At 38.6% G+C, this 26,905-nt stretch overlaps 8 protein-coding genes and 1 non-coding gene across 9 annotated transcripts; 5 read left to right on the forward strand and 4 right to left on the reverse strand.

Moving 5' to 3' along the window:
* Positions 1-496: 496 nt before the first annotated feature.
* On the forward strand, positions 497-3,789 carry L201_002764 (uncharacterized protein; the record flags this gene model as incomplete). The annotated part of the gene is made up of 9 exons (XM_066218533.1): positions 497-973; positions 1,116-1,142; positions 1,221-1,493; positions 1,594-1,664; positions 1,739-1,878; positions 1,956-2,022; positions 2,094-2,166; positions 2,244-2,426; positions 2,503-3,789. The coding sequence occupies 9 exons, from the start codon at positions 497-499 to the stop codon at positions 3,787-3,789; spliced, it is 2,598 nt and encodes an 865-aa protein (XP_066074630.1).
* Positions 3,790-4,166: 377 nt separating this feature from the next.
* L201_002765 lies at positions 4,167-4,281 on the forward strand. The gene has a single exon (XR_010725547.1). It is a non-coding gene; the product is annotated as a 5S ribosomal RNA (ribosomal RNA).
* Positions 4,282-4,530: 249 nt separating this feature from the next.
* L201_002766 (uncharacterized protein) lies at positions 4,531-7,904 on the reverse strand (the record flags this gene model as incomplete). Its single annotated transcript, XM_066218534.1, has 11 exons — positions 4,531-4,608; positions 4,687-4,842; positions 4,895-5,584; positions 5,640-5,985; positions 6,047-6,277; positions 6,340-6,434; positions 6,493-6,547; positions 6,598-6,728; positions 6,789-6,937; positions 7,000-7,306; positions 7,371-7,904. The coding sequence occupies 11 exons, from the start codon at positions 7,902-7,904 to the stop codon at positions 4,531-4,533; spliced, it is 2,772 nt and encodes a 923-aa protein (XP_066074631.1).
* Positions 7,905-9,480: 1,576 nt separating this feature from the next.
* Positions 9,481-11,868, reverse strand: L201_002767 (uncharacterized protein; the record flags this gene model as incomplete). Its single annotated transcript, XM_066218535.1, has 8 exons — positions 9,481-9,498; positions 9,565-9,680; positions 9,746-9,958; positions 10,030-10,392; positions 10,481-10,875; positions 10,952-11,116; positions 11,198-11,497; positions 11,813-11,868. 8 exons carry the CDS (start codon positions 11,866-11,868, stop codon positions 9,481-9,483), a joined length of 1,626 nt encoding a protein of 541 aa, XP_066074632.1.
* A 1,405-nt stretch (positions 11,869-13,273) lies between these two features.
* Positions 13,274-16,082, forward strand: L201_002768 (uncharacterized protein; the record flags this gene model as incomplete). Its single annotated transcript, XM_066218536.1, has 8 exons — positions 13,274-13,306; positions 13,433-13,463; positions 13,553-13,641; positions 13,720-13,932; positions 14,008-14,148; positions 14,214-14,239; positions 14,315-14,399; positions 14,472-16,082. 8 exons carry the CDS (start codon positions 13,274-13,276, stop codon positions 16,080-16,082), a joined length of 2,229 nt encoding a protein of 742 aa, XP_066074633.1.
* Positions 16,083-16,508: 426 nt separating this feature from the next.
* On the forward strand, positions 16,509-18,083 carry L201_002769 (uncharacterized protein; the record flags this gene model as incomplete). Its single annotated transcript, XM_066218537.1, has 9 exons — positions 16,509-16,538; positions 16,621-16,651; positions 16,733-16,812; positions 16,876-17,073; positions 17,161-17,315; positions 17,433-17,538; positions 17,615-17,660; positions 17,736-17,974; positions 18,054-18,083. 9 exons carry the CDS (start codon positions 16,509-16,511, stop codon positions 18,081-18,083), a joined length of 915 nt encoding a protein of 304 aa, XP_066074634.1.
* Positions 18,084-18,311: 228 nt separating this feature from the next.
* Positions 18,312-18,965, reverse strand: L201_002770 (uncharacterized protein; the record flags this gene model as incomplete). The annotated part of the gene is made up of 3 exons (XM_066218538.1): positions 18,312-18,572; positions 18,674-18,823; positions 18,912-18,965. The coding sequence occupies 3 exons, from the start codon at positions 18,963-18,965 to the stop codon at positions 18,312-18,314; spliced, it is 465 nt and encodes a 154-aa protein (XP_066074635.1).
* A 728-nt stretch (positions 18,966-19,693) lies between these two features.
* On the forward strand, positions 19,694-20,900 carry L201_002771 (vacuolar-sorting protein SNF7; the record flags this gene model as incomplete). The annotated part of the gene is made up of 6 exons (XM_066218539.1): positions 19,694-19,871; positions 20,024-20,109; positions 20,222-20,313; positions 20,390-20,504; positions 20,601-20,718; positions 20,818-20,900. 6 exons carry the CDS (start codon positions 19,694-19,696, stop codon positions 20,898-20,900), a joined length of 672 nt encoding a protein of 223 aa, XP_066074636.1.
* Positions 20,901-21,615: 715 nt separating this feature from the next.
* L201_002772 (uncharacterized protein) lies at positions 21,616-26,516 on the reverse strand (the record flags this gene model as incomplete). Its single annotated transcript, XM_066218540.1, has 6 exons — positions 21,616-24,261; positions 24,316-24,498; positions 24,554-24,778; positions 24,834-25,178; positions 25,247-26,152; positions 26,235-26,516. 6 exons carry the CDS (start codon positions 26,514-26,516, stop codon positions 21,616-21,618), a joined length of 4,587 nt encoding a protein of 1,528 aa, XP_066074637.1.
* Positions 26,517-26,905: the final 389 nt, after the last annotated feature.

A 26,905-nucleotide genomic window follows, 5' to 3' on the forward strand; every position in this document is an offset into this window, starting at 1 on the left:
AGATCTCTCGTGTAGCCCTAGGAAGAAAAACTTTCTTGTGGAGTATATTTCATGAGAAGACGGGAACGATAAACACATTAGCAAGTTAGGGCGACCGAATCAGGTTCTAGGGGATGAAAATAATATTGAAATTCTTTTTCTTCTGACGAAACCTGAGAAGTAGAGGGAAACCAGCTAGAGAAGGTCAAGGACCAAGACGATCTTTATCACAGAAGAGATGCACAAGAAAAAATATATAAATCCAACACTCTTGCATGACTTCTGTTCAATTCTCTTCACGTTTTCTTTCTTCAGCAAAAAGAAAAGACAAACAAATAAACAAACAAACAAACAAACGGAAGATCACATTCGCCTTGTCAACATCAGATTTTACAGCAAGTCTGTACAAGGCCTCCTCGTAGTACTCTAGAGGAGCGTTTGCCCTCTACCACCTTAACGCCTTCAATTGTATTGTTAAACTTCCTTACATTTCCAATTGATCGTTAGATAACCAATCATGCCATCCCTTTTTCGATCGACGCTATTGTTGATCTTAGGATCTTTATTTCTTTTGGAAAGAATTCAAGCTGAAGGTATACAAATATCGACAAAAAATCCTTTACATAATTGTGTTGAAGGTATAAATACAGCTTTGACACAAGTAACATTTGGTGATAAATCTACAGATCCAGATGTATCATATTATCTAGCATTATGTAACTCTACATGGCACACAACAAGTTTAGCTTTGTCCTCGATGAAATACTGTAGTCAAAAACAAAAAGTTTTAGATGAAGGTTATAAAAGAATTCATGGTTATTGTGAAGAATATGGTGATTTTGAATTACCTTCGTGGGAAGAAATATTAGCAAAAGTAAATCAATCAAATGTACTGGAAGATATCAATACTGCAGATCCAGAAATTGCAGGTACAATGTTTAATTCTTCAATTATACTAAGTCAAGAAGCTTTCGAAGCTGGTGTAAGAACTGAAGTGAGTATTTAAGATGAACCCCTCATCCTCTCACCTCTCATCCTCTCACCTGTTAGATAGTTGAACATACATGACACGTGTTGCCATTCTATCCAGAACAAAAGTTTGCTGATTTACTGGTTAATCTCATTATTTACTTTAGAACGCGTGGACAACCGAACAAAACTATGTATGTGTATTCTCATTGCTACTCCGCCACTTTCGTCTTCAACATAGACTAATCAGTTTTTTCTCCTTCGATTTATAGCATCACGGTTTCGGTTGGGGATTGTACATTTTGGTTGGTGTGGTACTTCTAGTTGGAACTTTAAACCGGATATTCGCTATATACGCTCAAAAATATGCTTTACCTTATAATGCTTCTGAAGAGTTGGGAGCACCTTCATCGAAAGGCTTAAGTGGTAAATGGTATACATTATATAGAAAACATATTGAAGTTCCCGCTTTATTCGGTTATAAACATTCTCAAGCTTCCGCTTGGGGTTTCTTAAGTATTCCAACAAGGATTCAAGGTATTTCTGTAAGTCGAATATACATCAATTCGTATATCAATGAGATTCATAAATGCTGATTCGGCAACCTTAACATTAACTCGTTATACTCGCTACTGTATTTTACAGATCTTCATTTATGTGGCACTTAACGTTATCTTCACCGTTACAGGATACGAAATCTTCTATAACAACTTATAGTAAGTAATATAATCGGGTTTAAGGTTGGTCTACTCTGATTTACGATGAATGTGCTAATGGATATTCTTCCTAGCTGGTACGGCCAGAGAGACACACAGATCATTCGGTACTTGAGTGATCGAACTGGTATTATGTGTTTCTATAATTTACCTTTACTTTGGTGCTTGGCAGGAAGAAATGATGTTATACTTTGGATGACTGGTTGGTCATACAGTAAGCCAGAATTTCGATTCAGAGGAATATATAGTATTTACATATACAGGAAAATACTAATTGAAATTGTATTACAGGTACACTAAATCTTTTCCATAGATGGGTAGCTAGAATTGCAATTCTTCAAGCTATTGTACATTCAGCGTGAGTCGAAGTACTGGTTTGCGAATTGCGAGAGGGATTGTTCTAAATTTATGAACACATCCTTTGTATAGTGGTTATACCTGGTTAGAAAAAGGTTACGTTGCTGAAGAAATGAAAGAGAGATATTGGTGGACTGGTGTTATTGTAAGTGTTAACGATCCATCATCTCGTGTTTCGCCACGGAAAACAATGGCTAATAAGTATTGGAATATTCAATTTAGGCAACAATCGTAATGAGTTTACTGGTTCCATTTTCAATTCGACCATTCCGAGAGAAGTTTTACGAAGCTTTCTTGATAATTCACATCGGTTTAGCATTAGTAACCTTGGTTACCTGTTGGTATCACGTTGAAATCTGGGAAGGTCAATATGATCCATGGATTTGGGCAAGTACAGCTGTTTGGGTAAGTCTCAACTGTCATCATTATCGTATAAAATGTTCGATAACTGATTATAACCATTTGATCTTTTCTATAACAGGGCTTGGATAGGTTTATCAGATTCATACGAGTTCTGGTTTTATCATATAAAGCATTATCTAAGAAAGGGTTAAACACAATTGCCACCATTCCATCATACAAAGCTATCGTAATTTCTAGTGAAGCTGAAACTGACAACGATGAATCTGGATTGGAGAAATCAAGAGGATGGAAATTACGATCAAGCTCAGAAGCAAAATCTGGTAAGAAAATCAAAAACGATAATAGTAATGGTTTAATTAGATTATCAATTCAAACATCAATCAAAATTAAACCTGAACCTGGACAATATTATTTCATTTATACACCATTTTCATTGAAACCATGGGAAAATCATCCATTTACTCTAGCTTCATGGACTATAAATGAAAAAGATACTACTACATTAGATTTCTTAGTTGCACCATTAAAAGGTGCAACAAAAAGATGGCAAAAGAAAATCTTAAAAAATGTGAATAATAATAATAATAAAAAGTTAGAAACTAGATTATTGATTGAAGGTCCATATGGACATACAAATCCAATTCAAATATATGAAAAAATATTATTTATTTCAGGTGGTTCAGGTATAACTTCAACTTTACCTTATTTATTTAAATTAAAAAATCTTTCATTATTACAAATTCCTGAACCAATCATAAAACAGATTGATTTAGTTTGGATTATTAAGAATAAAAATTATGCTTTAGATGTTTTACAACATGAATTAAAAGAATATATCGAATTAGGTAATTGTGGTAATATAAAAATTAAAATTCATTTATATCTTACAAGAGGAGAAAATTCAATTGAAGATGATAGCGACAATAATAATAACAATAAAACAACTGAAATTGATAGTTCTACACCACACGATATTGTAGATGCTTTAACATACGATGATAACAATGCGAATGCAAGTTCATCATCAAATCAAAATACACCAGATAGTCAATCTACAGCAGTTATGGCTGAGGAAAAAATCCAAATCATCGATAACGAGAAAACATCCAATTCGAGTTCATCAGATTTATCCACATCATTACCTGGAACCAAATCATCTTCATCATTGCAGAAGAATGGAGATGACAAATATCTGATAATTCATTTAGGTAAACCATTAATCAAAGATTTAATCAATGAATCAGTCAATAATCTCATTGGTGGTGAAAAATTAGCAGTTTCAGCTTGTGGTCCACATAGTTTAATGGATGATACAAGATCAAGTATTTGTAATATTTATGGTACGGGCGGAGGTCAAGTTCAAGGTAATAGAATTGAATATTTCGAAGAATTGTTTGCTTGGTAAGGTACTGTATGAAAAAGGGTAAAGACTTCAAAAGGTTCAAGTAGTTGATATGAAAGAAAATATGTAAAAAAAGGATCGAAGGGCAAACAGACATTCAGTAATTTCGTTTCTCCGGTCATTGAATTCAGGAATTGATCATTAAATGCATTTTATAAGATATTGGTTTAAAGTATGTATTGTGACACAAGTTCAAGAGTCAAGGTTTTCCAAAGGTGAACCACATTCCCTTTGAAATGGGTTCATGGATGTCAATCACGAAGATGACCGTTATCATGACACCATCAGGTTACCGTTTTGACAACTCCAGACGCCGACAGTGAAACTTGAGGTACTGGACACTACAAGATATGTAGTTCCCGAATTTAATTGCTCTCATCTACGGCCATAGAATCTAGAAAACATAGCATCCCGTCCGTTCTGCTCAATTAAGCTAGATATCGCTTGATTAGTACCAAAGTGGGGGACCATTTGGGAATCCCAAGTGCTGTAGTTTGCCTTTACTTCTTTTTGAACTTTCATTGATACGATCAACTTCACTTGAGAATTTATTTGTGGCTTAGTTATTGATACTGAGATATGATTTCACAACAGAGAAAAGGAGGAAAGCAGATAAGATCTAGACTATATCTGTTGATATAATTGCATTATAAGCATGGTCGTGATTTATCATTATAGTGGTTATGGAATGATGCACTTTCCGGAAATGCAAAGTCCCTACGTATAACTCTTTGATTGATTAAACTAGGCTTTTGTTTGATCATCGGTATATTCGTGACCAACAAATCCAACTACTACAATACTGCCATCGGTACAGCCATACTATGATAGTTGATAGATATCAGCCATACAGTCAACGTGCTGTATAGTAGCAGATGTGCCGACTCTCTAATCACTCACCACAAACTTCTCCCTATCTAACACAAGACTCATAGGGTTCTTACCTGGTGTTTGCAGATCCAGCATATCCGATTTATCCTTCCAAGCTCCTAGTACAGGTATCATATCTGTACGTCCTTGACTCTCAACAGACGATCTTGGCGCGCCAACGTATAACTGATGAGAGTATCAGCTAGTTCATAGGTCACACACGATTAGGTCAGCTCACATGTCTATCAGCACCTGTTCTAGCTGCGAATCGAGTTGAGGTAACCACTCTAGTCCTTCTAGCATCTATAGCACCTTTTTCTACGTCTGGCGCATGTATAAGCTCTAATATCTTCGGTGCTTTGGTAAGAAGTGGTACCACTCGTCTTTTCCCTTCCACAAGCTTGCTTTCGGCATCTTCCGGGACTGCCATAGATGAAGCTAAAGAGGTTCGCCTGGATGGGATTACCGTTTTCCTCGGTGAAGATGATTGTGTGATTGGACTAGAAGACCTTGGATTATTTACAAAATTTTTGTTTCTCAGTGGTGATGGAGAAGCATTTCCAGAAAGAGATCGAGCCATACCTCCACCAGAGATGTTTCCGGGTACCGACTTGGTCAAAGGTGAGCCGGACTTCTGAACTGGTGAAGAAAGGCTCGGTGACATAGCTTTCGAAGCTAGGTTCGATATTGATCTTTTGCTTGTTAAGATTGGAGATGATGTCGAAGTGGTTCGTTGTCGCATCGTAGGTGTTTTCGTTGGTGTTGTCATAACAGGCAATGCTCGAGCAGATGATGATACGGTTCGGATTCGGCCTTTCGCCGGAGATGGGGTGACAGGACTGGCAGGCCGAGTGAGTGGAGCATTCGATGTCACAGATTCTTCGGTCTCTTCCCAGGATAATCGAATAATCATTTCTCTCGTTGCGCACTGAGAGTTCCATAGTCTCAGTTATTTTTCTTGATGAGGTGATCAATTTACTCACCGTCATTGAGTTACCTTGACCCTCAAACCAATTGAGCATGCCTGTTCCCCCTTGTCCACCCCCGATATCTTTCAGTTTGGCCTCCCAGTCTTTCTTGTCTGGGCCTGGTTCGATGGTTCTACCCAATGCTGATATCTTGAATTGAGCTAACATTTCCCGCTTCTTGATACTAAAGGTCCTGATGATTCCGTCAACGGTTACAGCGACGATATAATCCTGTACTAGATGAATTCCAACACAAATGTTTGTTTGTTGACCAAATCTAACAATTTTTTCACCTGTTCTCCATGACCATACGACTAGAGCTTTATCGGCCCCAGCGGATACCAGATAGTTCTCATTGATACTGTTACTTACCATCAGCTTCAAGCAGATCTCGGCCAAATTTTACTATTGATTGCACTCACGCGACAGCTCGGATTCCATGTAGGTGACCTGCCAATGTATCAAATAATTGCCATTCTTCTCCCTGTCGTTTCCATACCTGAACACGACCAATATCATGATAGCCAGCGACAAAGACGTTTTCGGGAGGGAAATAATCGAGACATGAAACTGATTTCGCCGGAATCACTAGAGGTTGAGGAATTGACTTCGGTGCCAGAGTGAGAAGGGGTGGGAGATGCCACATGCGTATACTGAGCGAGAATCAGATTAGTGAACGGTATGTAGTAGACATGAGGTTTGTAAGGGTGCTCACGTTTCATCATACGATCCACTAATGAGAACATCTCCTCGCAGTCGTAGCGAAGTTACATAATTGGTATGACCTTTCAACAAAAAAACTGTTTGGGTCTATTCATAAAGTATGCTCAGCTAACTCGGCCGCATATATGTTCTCATAAGAGCTCACCAAACCCTTGTTCCAATTCTTCTCCCTTCTCCAAAGACTCTTATACATTTCTTCCCTAAGACATTATGTCAGTATGAAACAAAATCTGCTAACAAGGAAACTTACCATTCGCCTGCCGACATCGCATTCAGATGCACTAACCCGGCCTCGCCATCCCAATCTCGCCATTCAAGCTGTCTACACAGAAGCTTCCAAAGCGTTTCGTTCTTTGTTAATTGCTTATACCCTTTAGATACCTATAGATGCAGGGAAGTAAGCTGCATGAGCCCTCTGTACACTTGAACGGTTGAGCTTACAGTTCTAAGTCGGAGTATGTCTTTGTGATCTAGTAGACTGAGAATGTTCACCAGAACAGGCTCATCCACTCGAGAAAGAATATCGAATCTTGATTTCTTATACTTCTCCAGGATAATTATTTGGGAGTTGATATCTGACGGATAACATGCTACTCAAGTTTCAAACGAGTCAGACGAAGGGTTAGAGTGATCTTATCGAAAGGTTGCTCACCTTCAGCTACTAGACCTAGTAACTTGATCCTTTCATCTTTTTCCATGCCTCTAACCACCCCAGCCATACCATTCTTGACCCCTTGTACAGCACGTTTCTCGAAATCTGCTTCATCCTGTTTATCCTTATCTCTAGTAACGCATTTCGAATGTTCCGCTTCCAGCTCTTTATACAGTTTTTGTAAGGAGTGTAATTGACTGTGGAGATCATGTAAAGAAGATGAAGATGCTGACTGAGATTTGACAAGAAGGTTTTTGTAATGGGTTATCTGGCGTAAGTAATGAGTTTCCATAGCAGCATATGGTGACTAGAATAATAATCCAAGCTGTTAGTTACATCATGGAGGCAAATGGAAATCTCCAAAAGCTCACATCATCATCTTGAACTCCATTGGCAGTCTCTGTCCTCAATTCCCAATCTTCTTCTGTAATTGGATCATCCCAATTTGTAGGTTCACTGTATATATCCGGAAAACCATTAGGTCCCAAAGGTTGGTCTGCTACCCATGATTCCGATGATAATGAATGATCTTGCGAAGAAGAACTCTGAATAGCCGACTTCTGTCGTAGAGGTGAAGAGATTCTATCTGTTTGACCTAACTGTTGTGATGAAGCAGAAGCTGAAGCTTTGGGTGTTAATGCTCGAGGGGTAGATGTACCATTTTTAGCAGTATCTCGTCTGTCTGTGTTTACCTTCAAGGTCATCTTGGGAGTCAGTCTAGATTGAGAGAAGTTAGTTTTGCCATTTTGAAGTCTTGTCTGAGGTTGACCAGCTGAACGAGGGGATGGTACGCTTGGACCAGGAGTAGGCAATGATCTTCGAGCGGTAGCTGGTTGTCGCTTGGGGGGAGAAGTTGTCACCCCTTTTTTGGCTGTTGGTGTGGACAGAACCTGCTTCTGAGTCATTGTACCACCCTTGTGGTTTAAAGTAATGTCAAATCATCGGTTCTTAACTATAAGCTCTGATGAACTGTGTGTCTAAAGATGATTTACAAAAACACGTCTAAAATGGTGTTTTGAGATGTAAAAACGCATGGACCTCTTCCACCTGCACTACTCGCGGGGTCTCCAAGTGATACCACGAGGCTTATCAACCCTTATGACGTGTAAATACTAAATACTCAAAAATAAATAGTGAAATTTGTATTGGCGTTGATAACCTTTGTTTCAGCTTAAACCAGTGGCAAATTCCTCCTTTCCTTTCCCTTTGTTTACGAGTATGAGATATGTGATATGTGATATGACGTAGTTGTGTACCTCGTCTAAACTCAGCCACCCTTAAAGCGCAACTCTCGGATACCGTCAATTTTCGTATACAAGTTAGTGACAACATGCACAGCTACGTTGACATGCCTTTATTTTACCTTTCACGTTCTATATATATACACATATAAGTAGATTATTGTTATCTTCTCACCTTTTTGCCTCTTTAACAATATAACTTATCATTAACAACAATAGTTAAACAGCATTCACAATGGCTTTCAGTGAGTTATAGATTAGGTTAAACAATGATAATCAAAACCCGCGACTTGCCTAATCCGCCTCGATACACCTTTCAAAGCTTTTCAACCGTGAATTTTTACTAATAATTCAATTTTCTTCACAGCCGCTTCCGATATTATCAAGATCATTCTTGCCGTTATTCTTCCACCTCTTGGTGTCTTCTTAGAACGAGGATGTGGGGGGGACTTCTTGATCAATGCAAGTCTTCCCTTTCTCCCATCGAAAAAGCTGCAATTATGCTGACATTTATTGGTTTTTTATTCCTACAGATCTTATTGACCATTTTGGGTTATATCCCAGGTATCATTCATGCCTTATATATCATCTTGAAATATTAGGATGTTATGGACGCATAGAAGATTATTTTGAAGTGAGAACCAGGTCAGTTGATTTAAGATTGATGGATTTGTAATGAGTCCTAGCAGGAGGACGTGTATGGCGTGGTACACCAAGTTATTCTGCCCTTCATATGACGAAGTGAAGAAGCTGACTTACCATTATCTTGAAATAGTGTATCGAAAGAATCTTTTCCAACCCTTTGTATAATCAACCTATGAGTATGGTAGTACGAAGTGGACGATTGATAAAGAGAGATATTGTGTATAAATAATTTATGCGACTTATGCAATTATAATAAGATACACTATTGGTATTCAAGGAAGTACTGTTACTAATCTAGTACTAAGCTAACGGATGACATGATCGTGCATTGACCTGGTATATTAGGCGTCTATGAGAATGGAAAGGGTCATTATAGTATACCTGATACTAATCGTTAAGATGCAAAAGTCCGTCTAAAATGAATATACTGATTTATGGAAGGGTTGAAAAGAATTTGGATGTTAGAGAAAGACTAATTAAGATGAGAGACAATATGACGAATGACGAAAAGCCCAAAATTTACAAACAACAAATTATGCTACAAGGAGAGTTACCAAGTTAGGTAGAGATGCGAAGAGTTGAAAGCTTCAATGAACTATATCAGGTATGGGAACTAAGCAAAGATGTAGGTTCATCAGTTACAACCTTCCATCTCTGATATCATAGACAAAGTACTCACCTCTTTATCCTGACCTGTCCATAATTCTTTCACAGCGGCTATTGCCCAAGGTTTCCAATCAGTTTCCACCAACGTCTGATGTCTTATCCTGACCGATTCTTTGCTCATGGGCGGTGCTATAAGATAAGAACCGTTAATCAACAAACCTCATTACATCATCTGTGCAAAATCCTCGACTTACGTATGAAACTTTGAATTGGATTTTCTATAGCAGCTTTCATGGCATTCTCCAATTGAGTCTGATTCTCTTTTTGAACATGATATACATAAGGAGGACCATATGGTCTTAAAGCGTCATGTTGTGCATACCATTCTGTCCAATCTGATGGATTTTCTTTATTCCATCTCATCACTGGATTTATAAAAGGTACACCAAAACATAAAGCGTCGTAGGCTAAAAATACATGAATCAATCAATCAGTATACCAACTTCAGAAATTATCAATTGAGATATAAATGACTTACGTGAAGGTGACATTCTGGGTTTACCTACACCTAGTAAAAATTTACTTGAAGCTAAAGTTTGATACCATTCATGTTGAGGTAAACTACCTAAATTTTTAATACCTTTATACATGTCTTCATGATGACCTTCATTATCATCATGTCCACCTGTAGCAATCATTTCGAATTTTTCTTCTTGATTTGTTTCTTCATTTAACATTTCAGGCATTGCATTGATTGATTTACCTAAAGCATCTTCTTTACCCCATGCCCATTCTGAGCTTGACATATTGAAATATTGTGCATATTTACCTAATACCATACCTCTATGTTTCCTTGAAGAAGGTAAATTAATAGCTTTACATTTAGTTTCTATCGAGTAACCTGTCCAAAAACCATACAAGCAAAAAGCAATAAAACTCAGTCAATAACTTGAATTCAATAGAAGTTCCGTGATAACTGGTTTACTCACCTAAATAATGATTGCCTTTACCACCATTCCACATAGCATAATTTTCAGGTGATAAAGTGAAATGTCTACCTAAAGGATTCTCTGGACCTGACCAAAAATGAAAGGTGAAAGATTTTTCTAATGGTATACCTTGTGGATAATCAGGTTTCCTTATACAACCAAATTGATTTTCGTCTTTTGATTGATTTTGAAATGTACCTGGTGTATGTGAGACCTCTAAATCTTCCCAATTACTTTGATTTCTAGCTAAACATTTTTTCAATTCACTTCCTTCCCATAATATCGTTTTTACTTTATCTTTTAATCCTTGATATATAGTTAATGTATCCATCGCACTGAATGTATATAATAATGTATAGTTTAATGAATGGAATGCTTCTAATGATGATCTTGCCCTATAGCATGGAAAATGGATCAGTAATTCAGCTTTTATCTCAATAGGATTATCAAGCTCATAACAATCAAACTTACCAGATATCTTCACCATTTGTAGCACCATAATAAGCATTATTGAAATGGAATGAAGCTAAAATGACAACCGTTTCTTCACCTTCGCCACAACTTTTAGTTTCTATACAGTGTGCTAATCTTTCTAGTGTAGGTGAATTCAGAGATCTCGTTGATGGTTTCTCATCACTATGATAAAGCAGTATTGCGTTAATTACGAGTAGTACAGATTGATCTGTATATTTGCCCCCGAAGTTTGATGAAACTTACTCGGTTGGAAATCTTTCATTAAACACAGAAATAAGCTTTCTTATATCCCTACTTTCCTGCTTTCTATTTCTACCATCATTCAAACCTAACCAAGTCTTCCATCCTTCCAATGTCAAATCCAAATTTGGTTTTTTCAAACTTTCAAAAATATTTAAATTCCCTTCATCTTGATAATGATGTATACTGAATTGATCTTCCTGTTGATCCAAGCTGAATTCTGAAGAAGGCGTTATTGATAAATAAAAGAACACACTCAATGTGAATAAAGTAGTGAAAAACGTTATTATCACTGCCGTTATTCTGCGTGGGAGGTGGACATGGTTGAAAAATAGCATTTTCATGGTTAATGATAGCATTTTTGATAGTATCGTTGTCGACGAAGGTAGAAAGAAAGAGGAAGTGAAAGGCATGATTAGCATTAAATTTCAATTTTACAATATCGTTCCATTTTGACAAGCCTCAGCTTGCACACTGGCAGGATGATCGCTTCGCACCCGATTAGGTGAAGAAGCGAGAACCACAGAAGCATCAACATGATCTTTGGTTGGGTCATATGTTCTCGTGGCTACACCATCAACATCCTTTTGATCTATTTGATCAGACGAATTGACTCACCTCGAATGACGAGAAGAAAACATGTTCGGTATTCTATGACCCTCTTTTTCGTACATCGTAATCAAGTGTCCAATCTTATTACTACTTTCATTAAAGGTTAAAGATCTGCTTAGATATATTAAGTTCTTTCGGTCTCTTTTATACGTATAAGACCTGCTTATTCGTTTCTGTGCATATGATCGAATTGATCCAGATGATCCTCTTGCGATCGTTTAGGCTAATTTCTGATCCTCTATTCGAATACTGATTTGAAGGTTCGTTATAATGATGTCAATGTTATTATTGGTCAAGGTAACTTTTTTCTTGATTGATGTAGTGAATGCGTTGTTTTGAAAAGAGTGTGATTCAAGTTGAGAGAATGTGTGATGTAGTTGAGATGGTGAATATAGTATGAGAGATGATTTTGACAAGTAAGGATAGGTGGTACAGACCAAGATTAGTTTATGAAATTATTTGAATAGGTTAAATCGAAGAGAAAGTATGAAAGTATGAATCATGATTCAATCGATTCAATATACAATGGCTTCGTACACATGATGTTCTTTCCATAAGAAGACTGCATACAACATGATCAAGTGGAGTTTCATCACGTTTTCTTTTTTTATTCAATCTCCTACCTATGTTTACCCAAGAAATCAGAAAAATAACCAATAGATGTGAGATATAAACAAACTTGTAAAAATCAGAAAAGAAATCAATCACCTTAAAGCCGTACTAATTTATCCTTTTACCCTCTTACCCCCTTATCTGCCCTGATCACCATTACACCAAAAAGCTGTTCAGTTCAGGTCTTCTTCCCACTCTTACTCTGCCCTGTATATATATATGTGTATATATCCCCGATGAATAAGGGTTTAAGATGAGAAAGAAATTACGGCACACCAATACGCGTTTTGGAATGTTTCCAAATAAGACGCGATTAATTCAATGATCCCAATTGTTGTCCGTAAAACTACTACTGCAAGTTACTGTATTGATCTAACTTTGACTCTTGTGGTCACTTGAATGTCTCTTGCATGTATATATGTATACATCTTTGAACTACTCGAAGAGTAGAACATCCCAATGAGGTTGTCACAAGATGTTGAAAGTCTGAATAGAGTTGGGATACGACTCAGTGTTCTCACTTTATAGGGATAAGCATATGTAGAAGCACAGACCCAACTTTCACAATACATAGTGTTTTCATATTACATGGGGTAAAGATCGATAAAAGGTGTAAGTCTCAGTTTCACTCGAATTGTCTTTGAAAAAGTTCTTCTACCCTGTTCTTCTTTTCTTTTTCCTTGTTTTCTTTTTGTAATTTCCCTGTACCAATCTTCCGCTACCATCTCCTTGTTTCTTGATTGATAGATTGATAAAAACCCTAGTTTTACAAGCTTTCCATTCAATCATCGTCATATAACATACTTCAACTTTCTTGATTATCGCACTTGTTTCAAAAATATATATTGAAACAGGATGAAAAGCGCAAGAGAATTTAACGATATAGAAGTATGTTTTCAGTTCAGATCCGCTAACACAATTCAAGTTAATCTTGTAGATTCGTTACCTGATGCTGATCTATTCACTGATATGTGTACATACTTATCCATGCTTACCCACTCTTCGAACTCATAGGTTTGGGTGGAATGTGATGGAAAAAGGTTGAGTAAGCTAATATCGACAACAAACGTACTAATGTATCGAATTGACCCTGCTTATCTACTAATTGGTATACTGATTTTCTGTACGCTATAGATGAATACGATCGATGTTTTCATCTCGGCAATCGAAATCATCCACCTACCTTTAAAGCTTTCTTAGAAATTGGAAACCCATGCTGTTCGGTAAGTCTATTCAGCTTCTCTTTGCCTTTTCCCACATAAGGAATGGATGCATCAGCTAATCAATTTCGACAATAATAGAATTACACATTCCACGTTAAAAATACATTAGCAGTAGAATGGATGGGCGATTTACTATCTGATGTTGAAATTGATGGTTTTCTTCTATGTACAGAATTCTTATCTCCAAATGGTATCAAAGAAGCGATTCATGATCAAGTATATAAACCGAAACCTAAAGTAAAAAAAGGAGAACAAGCTATCGTCGAGTTGGATAACATCCAAGCTCAGAATGTGAGTTTTGCCTTTTCCCTCATTTCAAACAAAGTGGTTTATGGCAAGGTTACTGATCACTATGCTCAATCACAGGTGGAAGACGAAGAAGATGTGGATCAAATCGTCCTTCTCAACTCACCCGAAAATAATTTAGGCAAGATTGTTATTTCCATTTGGAGAGGATATGTACAAGATGAAGCGTCACCTGCAACAATCAAAAAATATACCGATCGTGTAAGTAAATTCTCAGTAGTCATCAAGAACTTGTGCTTGTCTCATGTTGACCGCTTATTTCATAGGTGAAGGATACATTCAACGGATATAGGTAAGCCCATATTCCGGTCGGTCCCTATGAATTGGCAAACCGACAGTGTGGCTAAACTTGAATTGAAATTTGCAGGATCGGGTCACCTACAGATGAATCAAATCCTTGGGAAAATTTCCAGGATGATTACATCAATCCGTGGGTAAGGTTCATATATACTGTGAGTACTGACACTTTCAATTGATCAAGCTACTTACTAAAAGATGCTTATCTAACACTAAAACGATCATAGTATGGTACTCGAGAAGCACTTATTCAGAATGATCTCGTGCCACCTGAAAAACCCATCAATTCTCCTGTTCTTTCGCCGATAGAAAAAGAGTTCGAGATACTTGTGCCGGATTCAGCTCCACCTTCTCCATTGATCAGCAAATCCCTTATTTCTCACAACAAGGAGGAACAACAAGCGAACGTGAATATTAAGATATCTGAAGCAAACTCGACTAATCCGGTCATCCAACATCAACCCAATGATACGCACAGGTCACCTCAAAATCCTGCAGGATTGGATCAGAAGGTCACGGGCATTGGCTCAATGGAGAAGAACATCCAAACACCTACAATTCACCGAGATATCAATCACAATCGAAACCTCATTCCCCCCGTCAACGAAGCTGATCATCGAACCAAGATCAAACTAGGACACATGAATATGCCCAATCCAGTAAAGAATTGCTCTCTAAGCCAAATAGGGAAGACTGCTTCTACAGGAGATTGTGCTCGCCAGGATCAAGCACCAAAGAATATCACATCCGCAGTATCTGTATCAGCAATTAATCAAGTTGCTCTTGTGCCAAAATATTCTGATAATAATCAATGTCTCAACCATCATAACACTGCAGATTCCTCCAACCTGGTACCGCTATCTGAGAAAGCACAGCTCCCTAATCCCGATGTATTGTTATTACTCAAAGCACTGGAAGATCCGATTATCCTGGATACAGTACCAATGACTGATGATCAGGCCACACGCTTGATTGACGAAATACATCAAGCCTCTAATGAGCTCTCACGGAACGGGAATTCCGAACGACAAAACAAGTCCTCTGACAAAATTGAGGAGTATCAATCTTCTCATGGTAATGTAAACTCTACGATGGCTTCAAGCAAGGTCGAAAAAGGATTAAAGCATCTACCTGAAGTCATCGTTAGGGATTATGGGGATGACATATATTCAACGAGATATCTATATAATCAAGGTATCAATGAAGATATGTTACGCAAAACTTTCGGAATGTCTACCAAGCGACCTCATGTTCGTGATCAATCAAAAAAAATACAAGCTGGTAGTTCGAAAGATCCCTATCAATTCAGTCATGCATCGGTAAGTGATCGGAAAGGAGTTAGAAGGGAAACATCGGAACGTGGGGAAGCTAAGAAAGAAATCGAAAGACTAAAGGAAATAGTGGAAGAGAAAGAACAGAGAAGGAGGAAGATACGAGCGGAACTTGATAAACATAGAGTGGAAGCGAAAGATAAGAGAAGAAGGGATCAAGAGAGAAAGAAATGGTTAAACATTGTGCGAGACGAAGCGAATACATATCATGAACCAGTTACAAAAGGTCACTCTGATATGGCATCTGGATCAAGTGATACACTTGGCAAGAGAAAGCTTGAAACAACAACTGATGAAGATGAAACTACACGGATGGTTGAAAGACGGCAACGGCGCCTACGTGAGCATGAAGAGCGAAGTTCGAATTTGGTTTCAACGAGATTAATGAACCGAAATTGGAAAGAAGGTAATTTCGATAGAAAAGGCAGACCTAGATTTTATGGAAGAGATGATGATAGAAAGGGTAGATCGAAAGATGAAGCTATTGATCTGACTCTACTGGACTAGACATAAGGACAGTATAGAGCTACTTGATATACAGAGCTATGTGAAACCTGTCTTACCCTACCTTCGGCGGATAATTTTATGTCAACGCAGCAGGATCTACTGATTGTGCCTTTATGCTTACGTTCATAGTTTTGCTGATGATTTAGTGACAATCAAAGCGCACAGACAGATACACATCACTCACCCATACACACACAAACCAGCCTAGATTTCCCTGTGATCCGAGGCATACAGAATCACAAGAAATCAAAAAAGGAAAGGAAAGAAGAATACGCATGAGTTGACTATACGATAATTGACTGTCACATCTTGTGAAGGGATAAGAACGCTTTCCTTTTCTTACTTCCATTCCGGCTTTACATGGTTGTCAAACGTTTACAAAGGATTGAGTCTTTCTACCCCAACCATAGAATACGAGCGTCAACGATGAGGATCAGGGAAGCTAATGGTCTATCGGTATGTATTCACTTATGAGCTTTCACACTATACTCAAATTCCGAAGGAAAAGGCTGATATCGTTGATGATATGTGTATCCAGGTATGGTTAACGGTAGATGGGGAGAAACTAGGTAAGAAAGCATAGACTTTGCTTTTTTTCTTACTTCACGTTCAGCTAATACCTACAACATGTTCGTCGTCGAAACAATCAGATGAGCAAACCGACAGAAAAACGGGAGATGAAGAAACAGGTATAAGAATGGAATGTTTCGTATGTCCTAAACGCAATCAGGTATATATACATCTTCTCATAATGATCAAGGACATTAATTAATCCTGCAATATTACTTGGCAGGAGTTCACTATCAATGCTCACTTAGGCCGTCAGAAACCTTGGAAGAAGGATTGGATAGCTGAACCGATACATAATGGTAATTCTATCCATTCATTACATATAAGGAAGAGATGGCATGTTACACATAAGATGTCAACTTACTATGAGGAAGATGAAGGTGGATCTTTAGTGGAGACAAACCTATCGTTCGGGGATATAGTAAGTAACCTTGTAGTAATTTCCATGAGTTGGTCGAAGGTAAGTCTTAAATGGGAAATGAGTTGATCGACATTCCTGCTTATTCAGGTAGATCCAAGTGTTGAAGAAGGGGAAGCCGAGGAAGGCGATGATTCAGACGATACTCGAGATGGAACGCTCGTGGTTGATATTTCAAGAGGAGAAATCGAAAGAGTCAAGCCCACTAAGAGAAGAATAAGTCAAAGGATCAGAGAAAAGGAGTCGTGAGTATAGTTAAAGGTCAAAAGACCCCCCCCCTATATATGAACTCCCTGTAATCTACCGATCCCATAGCAAGTTTGTTAAGAGCTATACTCATGATTCACCTAAATTCTATCCAGGACAAGTGGTACTCGGCGAAAAGCGGAAGAGAAAACAGCATTTGGTGAAGAATTTGTCTATGATGAAACAGATCGAGAAGAACCGTTTCTCAAATTCGTATTTAAGGTCAGTGCAATATGTGACTTCGCGCTTGATATATTACGGCGGCATATATCGACTTAACCCTAATTCATCTGCTCAGGTGCGAAGTCAAGCGTATCTTAAAAGGCATAAACTATTAGATAAAAGTAGGTGAATACTCCCAAATGCCAACTGATTAAGACTAATCATCTCTCAATAATCATCACCTTTATCTCGCTTAGTCCCCGCACAGCAACACCCATCTCAAGTTTCTCGAACTGTCCGTCTGAAGGCTGAACCCGATGCTGTCCCTGACGAACAAATTATACCTTCGTCTTCATTCACATCTGCAAGACAAGCATATCATCCTTCATACAACCGCGCTTCAAAGCGGGAACTGTCGGTAGACGAAAGCGTAATCATGGAGACACCTGAGGCCAAGCGATTGAGATTAGCTGAGGAAAAGATCAAAACCTTAGAAGTGAGTAAATATCCTTTTATATAACATCGATGGCAATGGCTGGACCTTTCTGATGACCTTAACTTAACTTATTGATTAGGATCTGATCCAGCAATCAAGGAGAAGATGATATCCTGATTTTTCGTTGAATAAGCACGATTTATGGGATGTGATGGGTCAAGCACTACATTCACAATTGTTGTACATAAGAATACGAATAATTACCTACGAATCTAACCATAGTCCTCCGCCTTATAGCTAATACGAGTCTCTGTCGCGTCATATACAAGAATATGTATAAGATGTTTAGCTCAAGCGAACTAATATTTGGTAGAAGCAAACAACAGGGGAAAAGGGCTTATACACTTCGCTCCTGCCAAACTTGTTCAGCTTTGATTTTCAAATCTTCATTAATCTTCGCGAAAGCTTCTTTAGTTCTATAACCACCGAATCTATCTGGATTATTCATCATGAACGATAAGATACCAGTAAAAGTTTCTCTCTGTTCGAAATGTGTTATATTTGGGTTTGATGGGTCTGAAGTGAATAAACATGATTTCAGACCTGTTAATAATCCCATCCACGGTCCGTTTGTTGTCAAGACTTCAGGTGTGTTTTCCTATTGTTGACAACCGTTATAGTCAATAACAATCATTATCAACGTCGCCAGGTGAACCTTGTTGATACGATCAGTGAAATGGATATGTAGTCTATACTCACAATGATATCCTGTACAACGGTCATTGAGCTTAATCTCGTCTCCGTCTTATCGCCTTGTTTTAATGTCATTCCTGTTTTAGAGTCATCCAGCGGTCGACAAGATAATATGATCCCTTGATGCCATGCTGATAAGTTTGGGAAATCCAAGAACTGAATTACTATATTATCAGCCTCTACCAATGATTGAGACCAACGCAAATCCGTTAAATCGAAAGTATTGAAGATACCTTCTACTTACTATTTCTCTTACTACAGCAGGAGGTGCGTTGATGGTTATACTTGATGAGATCATGTTGAATCTACAACAGTAGGTAGATTTGTATGGTTATATGTTACCAATGATCAAAGTCGTTATGAGTGATCTAATCTGAAGTTGCTTTTCTTGAATTGCGGTCGTGGTATAGGACGATATATATACTTTTTCAAGCTTTGATAGGCTTGTTCGACCACAAATGGTCAGTGTCCTAGCCATGATGTTTATCTCTTTCATACTGTCTACTAGGGTTTCATGTTCTGATAAGATAATCTTAAATGGGGATGGGGTGAGAACATAACGACTATCTTCCCGAGAGGTGACTGACCACAGACAAGGTAAGATAAGATTATCTTACAGGTCATTGACCGCTGTGCATTCGATTCTTAACAAAGACCGGCGATGCCCGATTGCGCTTTCTGGACATCAACCGGCATGCTGATATCAGGCTAACCAGGACTTTGATCCCGCTTACTGTTAACCATATCAGGCTGACTAGCTGCATGTAAAGGCTTGAGTGTTTAGATGACGAGTGGTAAACCTGTTACAATCTTCGGTGGCCAAAACAATATAATGGGATAATTGCTGGTTGATAACGATAATAATAATAATAAAGATAACGACATAGAACAGCAGCATTACAATCAGTATCATCAAATCCAACTACAACTCATCAACCGGTGTGCAAAGTCCAGCGAAGACATACATTATTCACCTGGAAATAAATATAATCTAATAATATAATAATAGAGTAACATTACGTCAATATGTCAGGTTGGATGTCATGGTTTGCAGGAAAGAAAGATACTAGAGAAGGAGCAAGGGATGCTATAGTAGGACTGAGACAACAATTGTTGATGCTTGAGAAAAAGGAGGAACATTTGAGCAAGAAAGTAGAAGAAGAGATGAAGAAAGCTAAAGCTAATGCTACATCAAATAAACGATGTAAGTGTCTAAAACTTTCCTTGTCAAAGCAAACATTAGGTGGGAAAACTCTTAGAAATATGTCTCATTAATTTATCGTTGATTGTAATCCCCATGAGGAGGTCCCATTGCTCTCTATGGCACAGCGCTGATTCGGTGAACCCAATTTCTAGTGGCTATGGCTGCTTTAAGACAAAAGAAAGCTTTCGAGAATGAATTAGTTAGAATCGAGGGTACAAGATTAACGTTAGAAACACAGGTAATTACAAATATGCTTTTTCACCAAACCATTATTCATCACATCATTCTTTGAATTCATATGACCGACTGTTGTGTAGATGCTGATTGCCGTTCAATTCTTTGTGTTCAAGGTAAATGCTATAGAATCCGCCAACTTGAATGCTGAGACGATGGTAGCTATGAAGAAAGGTGCGGATGCACTCAAAGGTATTCATAGTAATCTGTACGTCTTTTTGGTGAAGTTATCTGAAAGTGCAAACTGTCATCAATCGGATGTTAACGTTTAGGTTTTCCGATAGTACCGCTGAAGGTGTCGATGCTACAATGGATAAGATTAGAGATCAGATGGAACTAACCAACGAAATTTCAGATGCTATCTCAAACCCTGTAAATATGGGTATTGTACTTGATGAGGTAAGTCATTAGATCCCTTTCAGCCCATCAGTAAAAGGTCAAAATGGAGACATTAATTTGATAGAAATTATGAGACTAATCTATTTTTCGATGTAGGATGATCTTCAAGAAGAACTTGAAGCTTTGGAACAAGAGCAATTGGATGATAGACTTGCTGGAGCAGACAGAGTACCAAGTCATATCCCAACGTCGCCAGTTGGACAAACCGCTGGACGTAAGTATTACTTTTACTGTCTATCTCACAAATTGATCTCAACGTGATAGTGCATATATATACTTGTATGCTAAAATCATGTTACTTCCTTACCTATAGGTGTTCAATCTCAAGCTCAAACGGAAGATGAAGATGATGAAGAAGCTCAATTACGTCAACTACAAGCTGAATTAGCTATGTAAATTAATGATATAACATGTTTATCAAATCAACTATTTTATCGTTGGAGCTTCTACTTTAATTTGACGGAATTTTTTCAATGAAGCCCAGATCATAGATGTATATTAAGCGATTTCGAATGATCTGATTACACCACTGAGATTTCTGGGTACTGGGAAGAAGGGGCGACGGAGAGGACGAAGAGGAAGCGGAGATGTGTCTGATATGATTTACAACTATACCTATAATTATACCCTTTCGTAACATTACAAGAGAAATTATGTTGTTCCATTCTTCTTTTCAACTCAGCCTCCTTATTTGATCGCTATTCGTTCCTTTTCATTTTCACGATTTATGGCCCTTATCATGGGAATGTAACAATACATAATATACAATACATACCTGGTACCCAATATTTTGTTGCAAGGGGATTTGAAGGGACCACTGAGTGATCATTTACCGGTTGGCTGTTTACGTGTAAAGATGCGTATTATACGCCATTTATCGTTTACAAATATACAACAATCCGAAAAATCACTATCTTGACTATTGCTTGATAACGTGAACCGACATCAATTATATGCGGTCATATAGCCGAGATTGTGTCTTGTTCCCACCCGCCGATCTTACTACACCTCGCTTGCACATTGATATAATGATTAAATATACTCGAGGACTATATAAACATACATCTGATACCAATCAATCCATGAACCTTGGAACTGCCACGGCTTTTCCCTAATCTGCCTTTTTAGTGGGGTTTGTACTGATCATCCTGACACTTTGGTTTGATGAAGGTGGTGGAGGTGGTGCAAGAGGGAAAGACGAAGTGATTGATCTTCTTTGAGTTGGTGTAGGTGTACTCATCAGGTTCATTCCTGCGGAATTGTTCGATACTGAACCTCTTGAATTACTTCCCATTACTAAGGAAGCGTTCTTTTGTGGATCCTTTTTGAGGCTAGATTCCGACAAATTAGGCTTCAATTGAATTATACCTAATTTATTTCCAAAAGCAGCTATAATCGAATTATGACCAAATTTCTTAAATTGATTAATTTGTATATAACCTATGTCTTCGTATGTAGGTACTGAAAAACTTTGTCTTTCTTTACCTTTCCCAACAGATTTCCCATTACTATTAGGAGATCCATGTTTATCGTTTAGGTAGAATGATGCTTTACCGTTTAAGCTATTGATTCTTTCTTTTCTTCTCTCGTGTATGGATACCGAAAAATTGTCATCGTTTTCAGACCGTTGTTTCTTATTTGAAAATAATGAGTTATTGTTGATATGGTTGAATCCAAGTTTTGTGGTTCTCAATAGTTCATCAAATTGTATTATATTTACATTTAAACTAAATCCATTCCAAGATTGAGTCAAATCAATCAGAAATATTGACCATTGGGAATCATCTATACTACCTTCTTTTGATTTTTTGATCCCTATCAAATATTCATCATTGATTATTTCACAATTACCATTATCCCCAAAATCGCTTTCCGATGATGAAATCATGATTGAGCCAAGTGATTGTATATCGAATTCACCTGCTGGTGATAAACCAGAATTACCAGATATTGATGATTTATCCATTGATGCGGTTGAAGTCATGGAAGTTATCGAATCATCAGGTTTGTGTAGATTGGATAATCTTCTTGCACCACCGTGACTAGATAAAGGAAATTCACCATTTGAAGGTAATGGCAATGTTGAAGGTGATTTTCTAGGTGATGTACCTGGTGAATATTTCGTTTTCATCCATGAAGGCGGTACAACTAAACCATTCACCAGATTACTATGACCTGATGGGGAAGACGGCGAAAATAGATTAGATCGAGTAGCTTCATCCAAAGATGATCTTGCTCTAGAAGTGCCGCATTTACAGAATATAGTATTCGATGATTTAGACGCAATGCGATCGAAATATACCTGAGTCGCGGTAGAAGAAATGACTAAATATCCATCTGTCGTGACGGTACCACATCCTGAACACTTCATTGTAGCAGGTTTGGCGAGTTGTATCTTTCTGATTGGTTCCGAAGATGCGTGAGGTGGTAAAAATAGAAGTACGCCAATAACCTCATCTGTAACGTCGATCGATCCGGATTTATGGCCTACAGCCCATAATCCTGGTAGAGAAGGATTAGGTGTAGATACAGTTGTTATTCTATCTTCCACATTTTCTAAAATGAGTGTTGATAGCCAGCCTGATGGCGTCTTCCTATACACTTGGACATTATCTGTAGACGTGAAAACCATATCCGACGAAGTGCCGGATCGGTCGAAAGTTGTTCTAACAGAAAAGCTCTCCGATTGTTGAGCTTCTGTTATCATAGTCGATGTCAACAGGTCGGTGGCGAACGAAATAATAGCTCCATCGGCATAAGCTATTAGTACAGTGGGACCAGGATGAGCGACTTTAGTGGAAGCTTTTGTTGGTGTGATAGTAAAAGGGTCTTCTTGTTTTATCATTGACGTTTCATCAAATGCGATTGCGGTGATTCTGGGATTGCACGAAGTGGCACGTTGTAGCCTCTTTGTAAGAAGCGGCAAAATCTGATTTTCTTTCGTATTTTCCCATATCTGCATCACCCCACTATCCGTGCAGATGGCAATATATCTTCGATCTTCACTGATACTAGAAGCCACAATTGGATCGGCCGGATCTAAATTACCATTCGAAAGTAATTCCCTTGTTCCACTACCCTCGTTCGTTTCGCTGAATCGCCACAAGCAAATTGTATTATCTATTCCAACAGTTAAAGTCAATAAACCATCTGGGGAAGTTGAGACTAGGTCAATATCGGTCTCATGACTACATGGCAATATATTTGCCTTTAACTTTTCACTAATATTGTTTTGATTGTTAGGCGAAGAATCCGTTTCATTCCCATGTTCTTTGTCATCAATCCTACCTAATCTATCTCTTTGAGCATCGAGTAAATCAGCATCCTTCAGAAGGTAAAGTAAAAGCATGTATAAAGCTCCTGCAGTGAGAGCCTGAGGAACAATAACTACTTTGAACAGATAAAATAGGGGTCGTAATCGAGGTAGGAGTAATCGAGACGCCGGTAACGACAGTTTTCGTATATCTGCTGGACGCATTGGATGACCGAATTTAGGTAATACTATGATTGAAGCGGGAGGTATGTATATCTTCAAGAATGTCCAGCTGAGAGGATTCAGCGATCGCCATAATTGCTCAGCGGGGTTGAGTTTGGTGAAATCAGAAAGATCAGTGACATATGGAGTTGGTGGAGTATAGTGTGTAGCTGTTGCGCTAGGTCCGGAAGCGGGGATATAGCCGTATAAGCTTGCTGTAGTATTCATTGGAGTGCGATGTCGCTCGGTAAGCCAGTAAAGTAGCCCAACAGTCATCAAAAGCTATAACCAAGTGGAATTAACGAGTCGATCATTGAGACAGACCATGTCACTTACCAAGACTAGACTTCCACTCTTAGTCGTCCTGGCTCTGAGGAGCTTCCTCCAATTGAATCCGCCTTGTTTGGCATCTGTTTGTTCGTCATCAATCGATGCTTGTTGTACAGGTGATATTGGTGGTACACCATTAGAAGCCAATACATCGGCTAATTCCAACCGTTGAGCATCGATGGACAAGACCTGTCATATGGTCAGCATGAGTCAACTTCAATTGGCTTTTAACTCGGCAACTCACAGTCAGGAAGAAGGTATGCAACATGAACCAATCTACAATGATGACAACAGCTGCAAACAGGCAGAACTCCCTTACAGGCTGAATCTTGACACAAAGCCATACGATACCCAGTACTAATAAATCCGTTAAAGACGTGAAAGTGATAGTTGTACCAACTTTCGAAAGGCCGAGACCTATTCTAACTGGAACTGAGTGCGAGAATGGTATGGAAAAAATCGCTTTGGTCTATATAGTAAGGTAGTAAGCTTACAGAAAGAATCTAGGTATGCACATGACTTACCAAAGTAGACATATTTTCAGCACCGACGACAACGATGACGAACGGTAAGACATATGTTGGGAGACTACTTTGTTTTAGAGAAGCTCCCCATCCATTCCAGCCAAGTAATGCTAAAACACTGAAACTCATTACTGTCGAACAGCATAATTGGACTACACCGGTAAACGCTAAACCAAATCGCGAATGTACTTTAGACGCGTTGGACAGCTGAGCACCAAGTGTGGTAAAGAGTACAAGGTAGAGAAACAGTACAATCTTCGGTGGGGAGGCTGAGAGAGCTCCAGGCAGATGAGCAGAGTGGGTGTCGAAGGAATATTGGTCGGTATTTGCATTCGACGAAGTGTACTGAGTTTAAAGCGGTACCAAATGATAAGTCAGATTACTTGTTTTTTGATGGGTGTATAACAACTCACTGAAAGATACCATTGTCCTAATTGACCCATTAAGGAAGCCTTTGAGCCTTGAGACTCAAGAAAAAGCTCCCCATCAAGTTTCTTAGCGACTTGTTGTATGCTTTGCTGCCATTGGAGATCGAAATCGTTGGTAGAGTTCTTCGGTAGACGGAATATGGTGCCGAAGCTGTGATAGAAGTTGCCTGTATTTGAGATCTGATCCAATTGGGAATCATCCGTTTGCGTAGAAGGTGAACTGGTAATGCTGGACGAGAAAGCCAGCTCTGACAATGCGACTTGCGAGAAATCGTACTTTTGAGGATCCTTATTTGGAGAAAGGACGTAGCAAGGATTCTTTGACTCGGCGTTGTGAACTCGCATCTGCCTTATACACGCCTGGCCCCTGTAGCCATATATTTCTTCCCATTCTTCCGCTACTTGTTTGACCAAACTGAATAATAATCGATCACGTTCTTCCCATGGTCTCTCTTCATCGTGGACATCCCTATCTAGTACATCTTCTACATCTGCCCACGCTACTCGCATGATTCTAATTTCTTCATCCGGTAATACCTGATTCTGAACGTTTTCCGGTAAAGCTCTACTTAAACCCCACCCAATATCATCTCTGTCGTATTGTGCTGTATCTCTATACCACCAGCCAGCCCAGCTCAATCTTGGCAATAAGGGTGGAGGATAAGGGAAGAAACTATCTAAAACTGGTGTATTGAGTAAAGATAAAGGGTGTTCTTGTTGAGCCTGCCAGTAATTTGAAGGTCCAGCTTCCCCTTGTAATGGTATTTTATGTATAGGGTGAGAAGGTGGTGAAGGAGGACGCGGAGGGGGATACTGCTTTTGCATATATAATGCCAAAGACGGATAAAATAAGTTGGTCATAACCAGACAATCGATAAGCAATGTCCTTATCTAAGGATAGGTTGAATTTTACATGATCAGTATTTGACATCATTTTCCATATCTCGCGCAAGGTGATAAGAGGAAAACTTACTTGATTTCTAGCGCAATGTTCACCAAATTTCCGAAATGCTTCGGTAACTAACCCCCTTCTCCATCTTAGATAACGTCTACTTTTCTTTTTTTCTTCACGTCGTTTTCGCCTTCGGGGCCTAGTAGTAGGAGATGTAGGTCCCTGCTGAGGGGGATACGTAGCGGGTTCTTTCTCATGTCTGTGACGTACACCTGAAAAGCTAGTACCAGAGTTGAGATGGGCAGTAGAAGTCGAGGCAATAGGTGTGAAGGCCGGGGGAGGAGATGGACCAGGCCTGGACATCGTAATCTTGACGTCGCTGTAGGTCTTGATTACTTCTCTTATCTATAAGCCGGATCAATCAGACTGAAGCTTGCATTCTTACAGATCCCTAGGCATCAAATATTTCCGAAAGTTTGAGCTGACGTTTCCAATGAAGTTGATAAGTACGCCTGGAGTGAAGAGTAGATGGTGTCTAGTATATTCACGATTACCTTGATGATATACTGGTCTAGGGGAAGTCTTGCTTTAATTGAAATCTGCACGAGTATCGATGGTTTCTATATTTCCATTGACTCGCTATACTCAGATAGATATGCCTTCGGCCATCGTCTTATGATTCTTAAGGCCTTAAGAATATGTTAATCTTACAGGAGTGACAGTAAGATGGATATGTGACAATTCTGCCGTAA

This window comes from Kwoniella dendrophila, chromosome 3, assembly GCF_036810415.1.
Source record: "Kwoniella dendrophila CBS 6074 chromosome 3, complete sequence".
In the NCBI taxonomy this organism is placed as follows: domain Eukaryota; kingdom Fungi; phylum Basidiomycota; class Tremellomycetes; order Tremellales; family Cryptococcaceae; genus Kwoniella; species Kwoniella dendrophila.